This window comes from Hippoglossus hippoglossus, chromosome 1, assembly GCF_009819705.1.
Source record: "Hippoglossus hippoglossus isolate fHipHip1 chromosome 1, fHipHip1.pri, whole genome shotgun sequence".
Lineage (NCBI taxonomy): Eukaryota > Metazoa > Chordata > Actinopteri > Pleuronectiformes > Pleuronectidae > Hippoglossus > Hippoglossus hippoglossus.
In genome coordinates, this window is record NC_047151.1 from 14,835,417 (window position 1) to 14,851,776 (window position 16,360).

At 42.3% G+C, this 16,360-nt stretch overlaps 1 protein-coding gene across 1 annotated transcript; it reads right to left on the minus strand.

The window, feature by feature from the left end:
• Window positions 1–1,695: 1,695 nt before the first annotated feature.
• On the minus strand, window positions 1,696–16,157 carry ldlrb (low density lipoprotein receptor b). Its single transcript, XM_034583296.1, has 18 exons — window positions 15,939–16,157; window positions 10,998–11,123; window positions 10,402–10,524; window positions 9,650–10,024; window positions 9,297–9,419; window positions 9,088–9,210; window positions 8,707–8,829; window positions 7,826–7,954; window positions 7,559–7,730; window positions 7,101–7,328; window positions 6,871–6,989; window positions 6,632–6,771; window positions 5,899–6,040; window positions 5,651–5,803; window positions 5,377–5,559; window positions 4,331–4,405; window positions 4,061–4,221; window positions 1,696–3,130 (listed from the first exon to the last, which is right to left on the minus strand). The coding sequence occupies exons 1-18, from the start codon at window positions 16,018–16,020 to the stop codon at window positions 3,092–3,094; spliced, it is 2,616 nt and encodes an 871-aa protein (XP_034439187.1). The 5' UTR covers window positions 16,021–16,157; the 3' UTR covers window positions 1,696–3,091.
• Between the last annotated feature and the right edge of the window lie 203 nt (window positions 16,158–16,360).

Sequence of the window (16,360 nt, forward strand, 5' to 3'; positions counted from 1 at the left end):
CAGTATATAGCTTCCCTTTCTGTTAGGAGGTCTGTATCTTGTTGATAAATGACTTCCCTCTGCTTACTCATTATCCACCCCCACTGCTCTCTGGTGCGCTGCAGCAGACACAGCTCTGCCGGAGCTTTTCTTTTACAGACAGGAAGCATTATTGAACATGAATTATGGAGGAGGTTTATTAGGTTACAGAGAGGATGTTCGCTGGTTGTTTGTTTTATTGGTCCGTCCGGCCAAACAGCGCTACTCTCTCACTCTAACACGAATCGATAACCCTACATTTAATATGAGAGGAGTTAAATTCTGTTGAATTTCAGTCTAATGGGGAAATGTAAAGGTTAGGGACAGAGGGATTAAAAACGCAGATACAAAGAAAACTGTGACATCTTTTTTAAAACCAAAAGCCAATTTCAGACGCGGAGGCACCATTTCATGTCTCAGTATCAGACTATTTGATCTGCAGAAACATTCCAGGTTCCAACACTGAACCATATATCTTTCTCTGAATGTCATTAGGAATGGTAGAGAACAGAGCTCTATTCACTTAATCTTCCTCTAAAAGTCACAACACTGTGATTAACACTGAACTCTGTTGACGCAAAAACAACAGGTGAAACCAGCAGGTCACTCAAATGTAATAATCCACATTTTTCTTTAAACTGGTTCAGGTAGAAACACATGAACGTTCCCATCATGTGGAAACAAATCTGCTCTTTGAACAGAGGCAGAGAGGAAGGACGAGATACTGACTCTGATAAGTTTAAGCACTCGTCCACTCTGTGGGTTCGTTTTGTGTTGTAGATGCAGGGAGCAATGGCAACATGGTTTCCAGGCAACGGAAACATAAACAGCTTTCATGGACATTAATAGTACTCTGAGAATAAACAGTGTTGCCAGAGGAGAAACTAAAATCAGTTTGTATCTCATGTGCTAAAATAATCTAATGATTAGGGTTGGACTTTGTGCACGTTATGTGTTATATTCTTAACTTCATAGTAGACTTGACCATAGTTGCATTTGTTATACGGGGAATCGATTTATTTAACTTGTATTACCTCCGCCAGTTAAGGAGGTTATGTTTTCATCTGTGCTGAAGGATGTGGTATGGGAAGAAAATGTTTATTTTGGTATGGATCTGTATCAGTAGGCAGATCTAGGAACATTTAAAAAAACTTTCTTTAACATTGCAAGATAGCTAAAATTTCTCATTGCATCATTTGTGTTACTCCAAAAGAAAAAAATCTGATAGATAGGGGGTTGGTATAGATTTAATGCAGATCCAAATGAAAATCTGGAGTTAGTGGATTTAAATATGGTTTCATAGGCCCACTGTACAGTAATAATAGGGCTAGAAACCTGTAACCACCATCATTGTGTAGCTGAGAAACATAATGTGACCTTAGTGAGGCTTGTTTCAATTTCAGGGGACTTGGCAGAGGGCCGGGCTCTACTGAGTGCAGTTCTAGTATTAACATGAAAAGACACAATAACACCAGGTGTCAGTTAAACTGGAGCCATTTCACCACAACGTTTTTTTCGTCTGCATACTGACCATAACACTTTATTTTGTCATTTTCCAGTGTGAACACAACACCCTCACAAATTGCTTAAAACCAGTGTGTGGCATGAAAACACACTACAAGTTTATCTCAGTCATGATAAAAACTTTTCCAAATTATAAAACCCCCAAACATGAACATGAGAAACTATTTTTCTTTTATTAAAAAAAAAGACCAACACAAATAAACATGAACATAGTGATGTGCAGGCTGTTGTGCATGAATATACTCGTACATCATCCTTTGTAGACTGTAGATAGTAACCGCATCTTAACAGAAAGGCAGGAGCAAAAATAAATTATGTGATTTAAGGAACAAAGAGAGTTTCTTCAGTGTTTCTCTGTAACATGTACAACGGTTACAAACAATACGCACTGCCCCACAGCACTGACTCATCCAGAATGTGGCGCGCACGAAACTGAGCAGGCATAAGTTAAAATAAGTTTAATCTGGCTGAGATGTAACTAAATCACGTCACCGTGGCTGCAGCTAAAATATAGTATGTAATGTATTCACAGCCAGACGACAACAACCAAAAATAAACCTTCTCTCATATATCCATAAATAAATTAAAGAATCTTACACATATGTACAATATTTCTTGATTAAAATTTACAAGTGTAAAAACACCAGAGTGAACAAAATATGTACAGACATTATTTACAGTGTTACGATAGGCGGTCACTTACAGTACAATCATTTCTTTTACTATCTTCATTTAAAAAAAAAAAAAAGAACATTTACTTCATTTTGGTTGACTTCAGAAAACTCAGCAGCTTTTTCCATTTATAAAATAAACCATCTGTGACTCTTCACATACAGATGCTTCACTCAGAGAATGACAACAAACAAGCACTGATTCAGATGTGATTTACTACAATAGGTGCTAGTAGAAAAATGCCTCTGATACTAAATGTGCAAAGCTGTATCCAGGAAAAGAGAAGGCCACGATATGTTTGTAATGGAGGCCGTCACTGCCTGGGGTTAAAGCACTCAAGCATTAACTATCACAGAAACAGGTTTGAGAGGAAGTGGGGTCAGTAAGGCATTTACTGTGTGTACATCCAGAGTGTGGATGGAAGGCACACATGCGTTTTGGGACAGTAAAGGTCAAGTTTTTTCAAGTTAAATTCATTGAACAGAGATTTTGATCCATGTGTATTTAGGTGGGCAACATACTGAGGTGATGTGTTGGCCGTAAAGCGAGCGTTCGTCTACACCTTCTCATGCAGCACGATGCTTCTTCTTCTAAAAGCGCGCATTGATCCTTCATTTTGAAACCATTTTGTGGTTTAACAAAATGGCTTCCGGTGGTTATACTCTTTTGACTATTGACTATTTTGTCATGTTCAAAGATCTTTTTTTTTTTCTTCTTTTTTTAAGTTCTTTCATCTGACTTGGACGGCACAGTGCTGAGGTCAGAAACATAGGCCACTAAATGAGGTCACTGGCGGGGAGGACGGAGGCGGCTGGTAAGCAGCAGCAGGAGAAGAAATGGCCTTTGTTGCTTCGTGTTTGTCTTCTTCATCTTTGGTTCAAGCAACATCCATGTCCTCCATGCTCAGCATTTGTCTCTGTAGAAAAAAGAAACACTGTATAATTGAAACTGTAAAACTATGGTTTTTTATTCAAGAGCGTGGTCTTTCAGTTGGAGAGCAGGACTTGATGTCACCTTCAGATTTTGTAAGGCTTTCACTCTAAACCCTGCGCTTACACGTTTAGATTTGCTCAGCTCGCTCTAAAAACTATGCACTTGCATCCGGACTTCTTGCACTCCAGCTTCAGCTCTCCTCCTCTTGCTCACTCTGCTTCTGTGCTTGCGTGAAACATTTGCTCTCTGATCTTCTCTTCTGCGCTTTGATTCTTTTATGTTCAATAAGACAAAATTCCTCAACCAATAGAATGTCAGGTTTAAGAGTTGACAAATGAAATAGTCCTACCCTTGTTACTGTTCCCATAAAGTACAGGGAGAAAAAAAAACAGGGCAGCTTCAATTTAGTTTTTGTTGTTGCTAGTAACAGTGTTCCCAATGTAAAACACTTATTTGAGATCCTTGATTTTGCAATGTTGACCAAGGATCTGCTGAACTCCTCCCATGAAGGTGTCCTCATTTTTTCTTCAAAAACATCATGGGAAGCCAGTAACCGCCAGTATAGGACTCTCAAAGAAGTAAAGCTAACACACCCACAACTAGGGCTTGACAATTTCATTCGTCAACACTACACCTGGCATTCTATTGGTTGGAATTTTGGCAGAGGAGAAATCTGACAGTAGACGAGCTGAAACTGTAGCTCAGGAAATCTGTCCAAGCAACAAAATATCTGATTTCAAGCGCACAAGCATTGCAAATCTAAGCACAAGCAGGAGCTATTTGAGTGTAAGCGCAGGGTTTGGAGTGAAAGCATTGCAAAATCTGAACGTGAAATCAATAAGTCCTGCTCTCAAACTGAAAAAACACTATTGAATAACGATAGAAAACAAAAGTGGCATCAAAGTGAAGATACCTGAGGATAAACATAGCCATCAGAGTTGTTCCTGCAGATGTGCACCTCGTCCTCTGTGGTTTTCTGGTACACTGGATTGTCAAAGTGGATGGTGTTGGTGTTCTTCAGACGCCAGTGTCTCCATAGCAACACTGCTCCAAAGACCAGCAGGGACATGACCACTGCAGAGCAGGAGAAGGGTTACAGGTCATTCAGACTGTATGTGTGACTGTAGAGGGCAGACTGTGTTCTCGAGTGTCTGACACAGAGGAGCTGGAATGTGGAACTCACGTATTGGCAGCACGATGTAGAGAGCAATAGGGTGGGATGGATCGGCTTCTTCAGGCACAGCTGCCAATTTGTTACCTGGAAAAAACAAAGAATACAATCTTTTCTTAATATAAATCCTCTTTTCTTTGTAAAAAATAAAGTTAGATGAGAAGATCAGTGTCCCTCTTGTGTGTTTTTGTGGTAAATACTGTAAGAGGTGAGCTTAGCATAACAAGCAAAGGAGACTCAGGGAAGTCATTGTACCAAACCACAAAGTAAAATGTGTCTCCCAGATTGTCGTTTTCAACTTCTGGTTTGTGTGGGGAATAAACAGTATATGCTCCATTTTAATGATCTATGCACAGGGTGTGTCCTAAACCACTTTTGCGTAATGGTGGAAAATAAATGTCACTGCGTCAGGTGCATTGTTTAAAAGGTTTGTACGTAGTCTCATTGTTAATCATGGGTGTGTTTTTAGTGTCATCTACCATTATTAAAAGAATTCCAGTGCACAGTGCGCTGTATAGCTCACTTGGTAGAGCTGGTGCCCCGTACTGAGGCTTCAGGCCTCTGTAGCGGAAGGATTAGATTCTGGCTTGTGGCCATTTGCGGCATGTTAACCCCGTTCTATCGCTGTCCCCCCTTCACACACTTGGTTCTGTCCAATCAAAAAAAGCCCCAATAATCTACTTTAAAAAGTCAAGTCAACACCTTAGCAGATTGCTATGTAAAGGCATATTATGATCTTAATAATACACCCTAGGGATGGGTGCAAGTGCAAGATGGGGGCTGGATGAACATATGACGATTGAATCTGCCTGAAACTACAGCAAAAAACACTTAAGTTTGGCACCACTTTATGCTTTTTTGCACCAGGTGTGTCAGGGCTCTATGTGTTTTTGTGAGCTTTAGGAGCTGGATGGTGGAACTTCAGCGTTTCAGCCATTTCCAGTCTTTATGCTAAGCTATAGCTTATTTTTTACGGACATGAGATTGGGTTCATGGATCTTAATTCAAACCCTTTCATTGATACTTTCATTAGCCACAGACAGGACTAGTTTCTGTACCTTGAGCAGTGGCGACAGGCTGCTGGATGGATGAGGTAGATGTGAGTTTTTCAGTCACTCTGGTTGTGGTTGTGGTTGTGGTTGTAGAGGTAGGGACCGGCTGCCTGCGTGAAGTCGGCTTGGCGGGAACTTTAGGTGGGAGCGTAGCTTCACTTCTGTTTTTGACAGGAGGGGCAACTGATCCTGCTGGGAAACAAAAATGTAAAAGGGTCACTATAGAGGCTCTGTTCATTTCCGGTTCATATGCAAGGCAGTGCACAGGGGGGATATTTACCTGCCACACATGTCCTCATGTCAGCTCCCATTGTCATGTGGTCAGGACAGGCACAAGTGTACTTCGGAGAGCGCTGGTTGATCAGAGGAGCAGGGAGGCACAGAAACTCACAACCTCCATTCATCCTGTTGCTCTCTCTGCACCAGTTAGTACCTTAACGACAGAAGAGTGGCAACAATAAGCATTACAAAACATTACACGGCTGTTGTTTGTTATGATAACTCCGAGATGGAGGAATGTTTCTGTACCGTTGGGCTGCTTGAGGTTGTGGTACAGTACAATGTCCTCTGGTTGGTCCAGGTCCATTGCCAGCTCGGTGATATCCTTCCCCGTCAGACGGTTGGCGCTAAAAACTGCGCCATTGCCCATGTCTGTCCAAAACACTTTCTCCTGTTTAAAAGAAAGGACACAAATTGAGTAATTCTGTTACGTTTGCTGAAGTTTATTGAAAGACAAGGTTCAACATCGTGACTTATTGGGACTGAATAACCGCAGCAGTTTAAGCTCTGGCTTCCCAGTATAAAGATTTCCGCCTGATAACTGCATATGAATTGGATTACTGAGTTACTGGTTTAATTAGAGTGGTAAAATACATTTGAATGGATTTGCATCAGACTGTGCTTTCAGACATGCACTGAACTCGAGACTTTCTCCTGAAATTATCCAGAGGGGGTGAATGGGAGGAAACAAACTGTTTGATTTCCGCAGTGGAATTTATACGCTATGTCCTGCCTTGTCCATACTCTAACCAGATACCACCCCACGCCTAACCCATTTTCCTGTTGTTGTGAACGTGTCTGACCTGATCCCCTGCTAGATTCCTCATAAGTGAAAGGCAAACTCCAAAGAATGTATGAAACCCAATAGTGCAGACATTTTCAGGTGTTTGTGTCTAAAAAGTGCTTAAATGTATCAGACAAGACATCTTAGACCTTCAGTGGCTACATTTTCATTTGTGGATACATTTATTTCATTGCTTACCTCAAACACAGTGAGGGACAGGGGGTGGGAGAGCTTGACCTCGTCGAAAATGAGACTGTGCCGCGTCCCTCCGTTCACGTCGATGCTGGAGAGCGTGTGCATCTTGGAGTCAACCCAGTACAGACGCTGGTTAACCATGTCTGTCCAGAGAGAACGTCAAACACACAGACATTTGATTAGTTATCAAGGCCGAATGATCTTTGTGAGGTTTGGATTGAAATTCTTGGTTTCCTGCTTACCCAGGGTGAGGCCATTGGGCCACACAATGTTGTCTGTCACCAGGGCAACACGATTGGCTCCATTCAATCCACTCTTTTCTATCTTAGCCTCCTCACCCCAGTCTGTCCAGTACATAAAACTAAAAGGGACACAACAAAACATGAATTATAATCAGGGGAAGAAAAACATTTATTTAGTAATTCATCTAAGTTGAGATGTATATGACTACTGTTCTCAAACTTTCACTTACTTATTCACCGGGTCCAGGGTGATGGCTCTTGGCTTTTCCAGGTTTTCTGTGATGAGCGTTTTCCTCTTGCTGCCGTCAGTCGTTGCCACAGAGATAGTTTTCAACGTGCTGTCGGTCCAGTAGATGTTTCCATGGATCCAGTCCACTGCGATCCCTTCTGGGGCCTCGATTCCACTGCCAATTACTTCAGTGTGGTAAGAGGAGTTACTGGCCACCTCCAGCTTGGAGCTGTCGGGAATGAGACGTGGGTTTAAAGCAGAGTGTTTGGGAAACAATGAGGTCACAGCTTCATGCATGTCCACTGTTGCTTTGTGTAATGAGCATGCGCCAGAAATAACGACAACAATGGCAGCTATATACTACTTTCTCTACGTTTGGTTAGCACTGCTAGGACTAATTACAAGACGGAGCGGAAAATACAAAAAAATCATCAGCGGTAAGGCCTCAGTCGTTCTAACCTGTAGATTTTCTTCAAGGCCAGGTCAGACCAGAAGATTATCTTGTTTGGCATATCCATGTCCAGGGCCACTGCATTTTTCAGCTGTGGGATCAGACGCACGTACTCGCTGCGGTCCACCGTCATCTTCCTCACCTCGTGTCTGTTGGTGAAGTACAGCGTAGGTACGGTGCCTGGAGGACACAGAAGAAAAGAGTTTTCACACAGGACTATGAATCCAAAGAGGAGAAACATTTTGAGGAGAGACAGGCTTTCTTTCAAACGTTACCTGATTCAGCTTTGCATGTCTTGGTCGCGGGGTCGATCTCATAGCCGTCTTGGCAGTCACACTTGTAGCTGCCGGGCAGGTTGATGCAGATCTGGCTGCACGTGTCCGGTTCGGCACATTCGTTAATGTCTGCAAGGGGACGAACATTAAGTCAGGAGGAACATTCAGCAGTTGACTTTTCTTACAAAGTCAAGTTGCTAATACAATGTTTGCTAAATTTATTGGCGGGTTGTAAAGAAGTACATATATTTAATTCCCTTTTCCACTGGTCAAAAAACCCACTAACACCTCCTAACATCTGGCTTCTGTCTGCAATGGGAATCGATAGAATTAGCGCTCACTCCCGGGTCAAATTCCCCGGCTCTGACCCGGCAGTGATAGAAACGTGACAACCAGGGGAGCGCGCTAACAGTGAGGTTAGAGAGCGTCTCAGTTGTCGTTGCGTTTGTGACATAGAACATGACTCACTGGGGGGAAAAAACAGACATCGCCTTTGTTTTGCGGATTTATTTGCGCGAAGAAAAAGCGTATACTGGCTAAATCTGTGTAAGTTAATTCACTCCAATCAGAGTGGGAAGATAAACATTTGACCCTGCTTAGACTACACTTGACAGCTACTTTTTTTTGTTTTAATACTTTATTTATATTTAAAAGCAAGTACTTACTTACTCTTATTCAAGTAGAAAAGTGAATATGGTTCTTTTACTTTTATTTGAGTACATGTTTGTCTATTTAATTGTACTTTTCCAAAATTAGAATTAGTTACTTCCTCCACTACTGCTTAAATGACATGTCCTGGAAGCAAATGTGGCTACAAGCTGCTTATATGATAGACTTTCAAATGTTTAAAATTCGGCCAGTCCTCGACTCCCTCCTCTCACCTTCGCAGGTTTTCTCGTCCATCTTCAGGATGTATCCAGGAGGACACGAGCAGTTGAAGCCAACTTTCAGATCATTGCAGTGATGGGAGCAGTCGCCATTTCTTGTCAAACACTCGTTGTTGCCTGTGGAGACGCAGACACACGGGAAATACAAATGATATTCATGTCAACTGTTTTCCTAACGGTAACTCACACTGACCACAAACTATCGAGGCCAGTGGTTCCGCTTGGTTCACTGTTCCCAAATATATTTTCCACACTGTGATGTGGTTTCACTTTTTCTCAGCGCAGCAGAGGAGCGTACACCCGAACTCTGTCCACATGCTATAAACTGATGATTTTTGCCCTTTTGGGTGGATGATTACATAAGGTTTCACTTACCACACTCGTTGACAGGTTCATCAGACCAGTCCCTGCAGTCTCTCTGTTTGTCACACACCTTCTCCATGCTGATACACTCCCCGCTGTTGCATTTAAAATTGGTCGGGCCTTCGCATGCATTTTCTGTGGAGAGAAGAAGTAGAAGGTATGAATTTAACCTTTAAGACTTTCCCATGGATGAAAACCGGCCGGATCTCTGTGAGAGTCACCTATGTGGCAGCCAATCTCATCGCTGAGGTCCCTGCAGTTGGGCACATTGTCACACTGCTGGGCGCCGTGGATACAGTCGCCATTGTTACACTGGAACTCATCGGGACGACAAGTAGGACGACCTAAAAAAAGAGGACAAATGGGTGAAAAAGAGACAGAGAGAGAGGGAGAGGGAGAGGCAACGGAGTGAAATGGGAAGAATGAGACGACATAGGACAAGGATAAAATCATGACTAATATGATTTAATGAGGATCTTCTTGATGGATATTATGATATTATATAAAGCATGGATAGGGTTCTAAGCAAAGAGAGGACCATGAATAAAATAATATTCCAAAGAAGCCAACTCACTGCAGTGGACCTCATCCGAATGATCACCGCAGTCCAGGCCTCCGTCACATCTCCAGCTGCTGTGGATACACTCCCCATTAGCGCACTGAAAATCGTGGACGTTGCAGCGTGGCGCCACGTCCGGCTTCCTCTCAGCGCAGTTCTCTGGCCACTCGTCAGACCCGTCGGAACAGTCCAGGTCACCATCGCAGCTCCACAGGGCCGGCACGCACACCGAGTTGTTGCACTGGAAGGAGCGAGAGCTGCAGGAGGGCTTAGGGCAGGAGGCCTCATCTGAGCCGTCTAAGCAGTCGATGTCGCTGTCACAGACGTAGGACCTGGATATACACTGGCCATTGGCACAACGGAACTCTTCATCTTTGCACTGTTTGGCTGCTGTGGTGAGTCAGAGGCGGGAGAAGAGAGGAGTTAATTTATTATCTAGACATTGTGTTTGTTTCTAAATGCCAGGTTTACATATAATAACAATATATCAGCATAAATACCATGCTGCTAAGTGGACTGCTGCCAAATGAAATTCAGTTGTGTATTGATGCACAGTGACAATCTATCCATCTATCCAGGCAAATGTTTTATAACTAGTTATAGTTATTATATGAATGGTTTAAATAGCTTTGCATGTCTCTCTTTGTAATCCTGTATGTCTTTTAATTCTCAGTTGCTGCTTGTGATGCTTAACTGTCATCCACAGAAAGTGAATAAACTGGTTTATTGGTTAATTGAACACTTGTCAGTTCCGGTATTCAACGTACTGCAGTTTTTCTCGTCAGCTCCGTTTCCACAGTCTTCTTTGCCGTCGCAGTGCCAGCCTACTGGGACACACTGGTTCATGGGGAGGCCGCAGCTGTACTCTGTCTCCCGACAGGTTTTTCTTGCTGAGAACAGAAAAAAAACACATGTTAAAAACTCAACGCAGTACTTGCATGTACTAACAGAGAGATACGGCCTGTGACTACAGCAGAGTATCATGTACAACTAACTACTGCTCTGTAGTAGCTTTATTAATGTGTTACCATCTTAATAGTCAATTAACAGAAGAGGTTGATTAATTATTAACATTTTTAAGCAAAAATCTCAAAATAATGTGTTTGTCTTTTCATGTATGATACTAAAGTAAATATCTTTGTTATTTTAACCATTGATTGGATTAAACAAGTTACAGTAAATGAAGATTTTGGAAAGTAGGAATACTTTCCCCCCCTAATTTCTCACATTTTCTATGAAAGATGTTTATTAATTATGAAAATAATTGTCAGATTAATGAAAAATAATAATTGGCTTAATCCCAATTCCCACATATAAAATTTGTATTTTATTTGATAGTGATAAAAAAAACAAAAAAACACACCACAGGTTGCAGGCAGTTCATCAGTGTCGTCTCCACAGTCGTCCGTCCCATCACAGATCCACTTTCTGGTGATGCACCTCCCATTCCCACAGGTAAACTGAGTGGAGCTGCATGCGGTCGCTGCATCTGTGATGAAGGATAAAACAAACACGAGTTCATGCAGTGTTACACTAGAGCAAACCAACAGCTTCATTTACATTCAACATCACAAATCGCCGCTGACCTTATCAGCGTCTTACTGCTCAATTTACATTTCTCTGTTCGTGAGCACCTTGTGGTAACGTGAGCTTGTGTCAACATACGCAGAGGAAACGATTTCCTGAGAGGTTAATGTTTAACTGGAAATTATACAGAGGACAAAAAAACAGAAGGTCACCGACGTTCAGATAAGTGACAGTGTGAAAACCACACCTTTTACTCTTTGCCAAACTCAGGGAATCACCACATGAAGATAACGACACGGTGAGGTTCCCTGACTCCTGTTAGTTCCCAATGAGACACACAACCACAATTTCGCTTCATTTTACTTTCACACAATAAAGGACATATTTAAAAAACCTAAAAAGATGATTTGAGAAAAAAAAAAAAAAAAAAGGTAGAACGAAAAATAAAAGATTTAAATTAAATTAAAGATTCAAATTAAATGCAAAATATGTTAGAACCAGAATGGCACTCAGTAGAGCACATACTTCTGCCAAGGCCCAACAGTCCCCTTAAATTCAATGAAGCTGCACCAAATTTCACACACTCATATCAGTGAAAATATTGAAAATTTAAATTCAACCTCACATTGCTAAATAAAGTGGAAAAAATTGTCCTGGATGTACCACAAAATGATTATTTTCTTCATTCTCTCCTTGTTTTAGTCTACGTGTTTTTAACGTAAATCTTCTCTGCAACGTCTGCTCAGTGTTAGTTGATGTAACTGGAATGAAAGCAGGTTTCATCCTGGTGTGACACACTGCAGGTGTGGAACAGGCCTCACATACCTTTTATATAACGCAGGTGTCAACAGCTTCACTAGTTTGAGTTTGAAGTCGTACGACCGTGAATTGACCCAGGTTTATTTTGGGCACTGAGGTCGTCCCCCTGAGACGATCACACCTCAGTGAACCCTCCAGTCAAAGCGAAGAGGGCATCGACATCAAGGAACATGTGAAAATGACACAGGCCAACCGCAGTGTGTGTGTGTGTGTGTGTGTGTGTGTGTGTGTGTGTGTGTGTGTGTGTGTGTGTGTGTGTGTGTGTGTGTGTGTGTGTGTGTGTGTGTGTGTGTGTGTGTGTGTGTGTGTGTGTGTGTGTCCTCCCCCATCACCTCTGCCCTGCCCGGCTCTCCTGATGCCTGGAAGCTGCGGCCGGGTACGTCAGACTATCACTTTAAGACAATAGGGCAGGGGAGGAGTTGAACAATCACACCACCAGTTGCTGATTGGTCACAGAGTGGCATTCCTCATAACAGCATCACCACGGTGACGAGGCGACTCTGAACACAAGGAAGTCTGTCAGCCTCAGTGTGTCAATGAGCGATGACAGGTCTTTTAAAAAAGGACAGAATAGACCTGGTAGATTAAAACAAAGTGATGGGTGTGAGGAGCCTGGAAAACAAGGAGAGGATGCTTTCTCAACACCAGGCTCCTCAAGAGTGATGCCCTCCGCCCTTGAAAATGTGAAACGAAAAAGAGAAGTGAGACGTTGACCGTTTCTCGTTTTCTTGGCACCATCAAGGCAATGTGTGGTTTCACTGATAAAGGAATGAAAAAGAGCTTCCTGCCTAACCCACACACTCATGCTTTCGGGGAAAGTGTGACACACAACCCCTCAGACACATTGCATGGAGGCCAGGCACGCAGCCAGTGGGGCTTCCAGGAATAGAGTCTCCCAACTGCTCCTGAAGATTTTCGGTGTCACAAGTTAACAATGAAATTTAAAAAACGTTTATCTGCAACTCTCACTTGTTTTTAAAATCTTTTTTAAGAATCGGGAATTTATTACACTCAGCGGAGCAGGAGCAGAAAAGTAGGTCAAACGCTCCCACTTCAAGACCTTCAGACTCCTGTAGGGGCCAATGTTTTCATTTTCCACCGCTAATCTTCCCCAGTGCTTCCACATATGGGTCACAAGGCTGTGAGAAATACTGTTCAGTGAGAGGAGGACTTACAATTTTGTTTCTGTGGAGAAAAGAGCAGGATTAGTTTGGCTATTGAAGTTTTACATCAACTTCACTTTTCTTGGAAACAAGCATAACCACATTTATTAATCCATTTCGCTTTTTTAAATTTAACACATTTTTGACTTGTGCAGCTAATGCGGTTTAGGTGAAAGGTGTCACCTAAACCACAGCCATATCCGTCCCATATCGAAGAACTTGCACAACTGGCAGTTACAGTTGAGAAAGTTAGAAAAGCAACACCGCTATCGCATCATAGAAAAGAGAAAACGATTGTGATACTTTCACCTGCAGACATGCCCCAAACTGCAGGTTACCAGTCTGAATAGTATCTCAGACAGAGAGAGCATCATTTGCTCCTGTAGTGAAACTGAATCCGAGTGGACACTATTTATACCCCCAGTTGGACCTGACAACCAGAAACCCACCCAGTCAAAGAAGGTCGCTGGAGTAGCAGCAACCACCTCAAACCCACACAACAGGCTGCTGTAAGATTCAGTCCGTCATTACAACACTGCATGACAACTCTGCTCCTTTGTGGCAACATGTGACTTTGCTCGCTAAGAATGCATTCCCGGTCTTTTTTATGGCACATGCATGCAACACACATGCACACACACCTGACTAGCCCTCACAAAGAGGTGTGTATATTGACTCAAACATACACCCAGCAGTTAATAAATAACCAGGATGAATGAGCATCATGAAGCCAACAGCAACTCCCTTCTGCTTCGGATCTGGGTTTATGCTGCGTCAGTAATCACACTGAGGTTAATTGTCATCACTGGGTAATAAATAATAGTGCTGTGCAGCATTACAGTCAAACATCTGACTCTCACATGCCAAGAGATATCGAACCATCTTAGTTACAGATTAACCATCATTGTATTTATTCTGCTCTTATTTTTATATTACACTGTTCTGTCAACTTTATTTGTTTTGCTTTACAACTTTAACTTTTGATCTCTTTACCTCTTTTATTCTACTCTTTTAATGTCTTATTTTGCTTGAAATTGATTTTAAACTGTACTTTCTGATTATAAATTCACTTTTTCTTCTCACTCTATTCGAGGGTTAAAGAAGTGTGACGTCCTCTGCTCTTAAACCCAATGAGACAAATTGTGATTTGTGAACATGAGCTATTCACATAAAATGTGGTGGATTGAGTGAGTGATTGATATATTGATTGCCTACTGAGAGATGCCACAGAGGTATTTTCTAAATGATTGAGAGGTGAAACTGCAGTGTTTGTCTTCATGAGTCACCAGAGTCTTTAAATTCCCTGTCTTCTTTCCCCTCCTCCTCTTTCCAGCTCTGCCTCATTTCAGAGTCTGCTAAACACAAAGTGAATTAAAGACAGCAGAGCCTGACCAAAAGAGAAAGAGAACACACACATGGATCTTTCCCTCCAACACTGACCTCACCCACACAAACACGCACACACACACACGGATACTGAAGTAAATCTTCTGACTGGAAGTGAGCACAACAAAGTGGAAAAAGGGTCTTGTTTTAGTCAGTAAATCTCTTGGAGGAGAGTTGAGATTATTGGGGGATTAGTGGAGCAGCTGGCAGAACAGGGCTCCCGCCGAGTTAGTTCTCAGCCTTGAGGGGCAGTAGGTTCACTCCCTACACATTTTTGGGGGTTTTAAAAATAATTGGATAATTATTGGCAAAAACGCAGGACTTTGCCTTTAGCTCTGAACACCAGAGTTCAATTGGAAAATAGAGAAGGCTCTTGGTTCATCTTATTATGTCATTACTCTTTATTTTCCTCCAATACGATGTCAATATTTTGATTGGTTTCATGCAGAGGTAGCTCACATCTTTACAAACCATCTCTTATCCTTGTTTTTTTGTTGTTGTTCAGGTTGTATATTTAATTCTGCTTGTTTTATATGGTTTTCTATATCTCATAAATATACTGTATCTCATACCCCCTCATTTCCTCTTCCTTTATTCAGGTGTAGCACATTGTAACTTCGGTTTCCAAAGGTGCTGCAGAAATAAGCTTTTTAACCTACTTTCTGCTGTAATGTAAGGAATATGTATAAAGCTCGAATGTACAACGTGACACATACAATATCAATTATTCAGTTTACTCCAGTAACATTTAGAAGCGGCTTTCTCTGGCATGATGTCTACGGCTACTGTATGTATGGTATTACTGTCCAGTGGATAAGATGATAAGGGGAGTGGGAGTACACACACGCACAAACATTTGTGTGCAACTGCAAGAACAAAAATGCTGATTTTCCAGCATCCCTTAGAATCCAGCCTGCTGCAGGGAGGATACCAGAAACCCCGGCCGCACCCATCTCTCTGACAACCGCTTGTTTCCTCATTTATTCCTGGTGTCTGACACTTGAAACCGGCCGGCGACGAGTAGAACACGATTGGCTGCTATGACGCATTCTGGAGCGAAACGAACCAATCACAGCGCAGTGCGCTCATTCATGACCAGATTTTCATTTGTATTGATCATAGCTACCGGTCGATTATATTGATGACAGTTTTTTAATTTACATGAGAATTTAAAAAAATGAGCCAAATCGCACAGGATTCATCCTCCTGAACTTTTACGCGCAAAAAGCTCCGCATGGAAACTCGAAATTTGAAACATGTAAAACGCACAAAAAAAATCAAGTCAAAACGAATCAGTAACTCATATTGATTTTAAGTGATGAAGGATGTAAGATGGAAAAGTTGTCTTCAGTACAACTACAATAAATCAGTCTGGAGCATCCCTGTGCGTCAAAGAGCTTCTTTCTTACCTGCTTGAGGCGAAGAGTGAATCAGCATCAGCACACAGCAACATGTGGACAGTCCTGCGAGTCCCCTCCACATCCCCAACATGTCCTGTCCTCCCTGTGTGTCTTTCTGGGACAGCTGAAGTCAAAAGCTGGTGGTGTGTGTGAGAGAGAGAGAGAGAGAGCGGTGGGTCTCTGTGCGTAAAAACGGCCTCTGGTTCAGACGCAGGATGCAAAGTGACGCCGCGCGGCTGTTCGCCAAAATATTATGACGCTCGACTCACATCTGACCATCTTCTATGAGGCAGACCGGAGGGCGGGGCTAGACAGCAGTGGTGTGATGTTCGGAATTTAGGCGAACATCACTGGGGGTGGAGCCACGAAGCTGCTGCCGTATCACTTAGATCGTGTGTGTGTGTGTGTGTGTGTGTGTGTGTGTGTGTGTG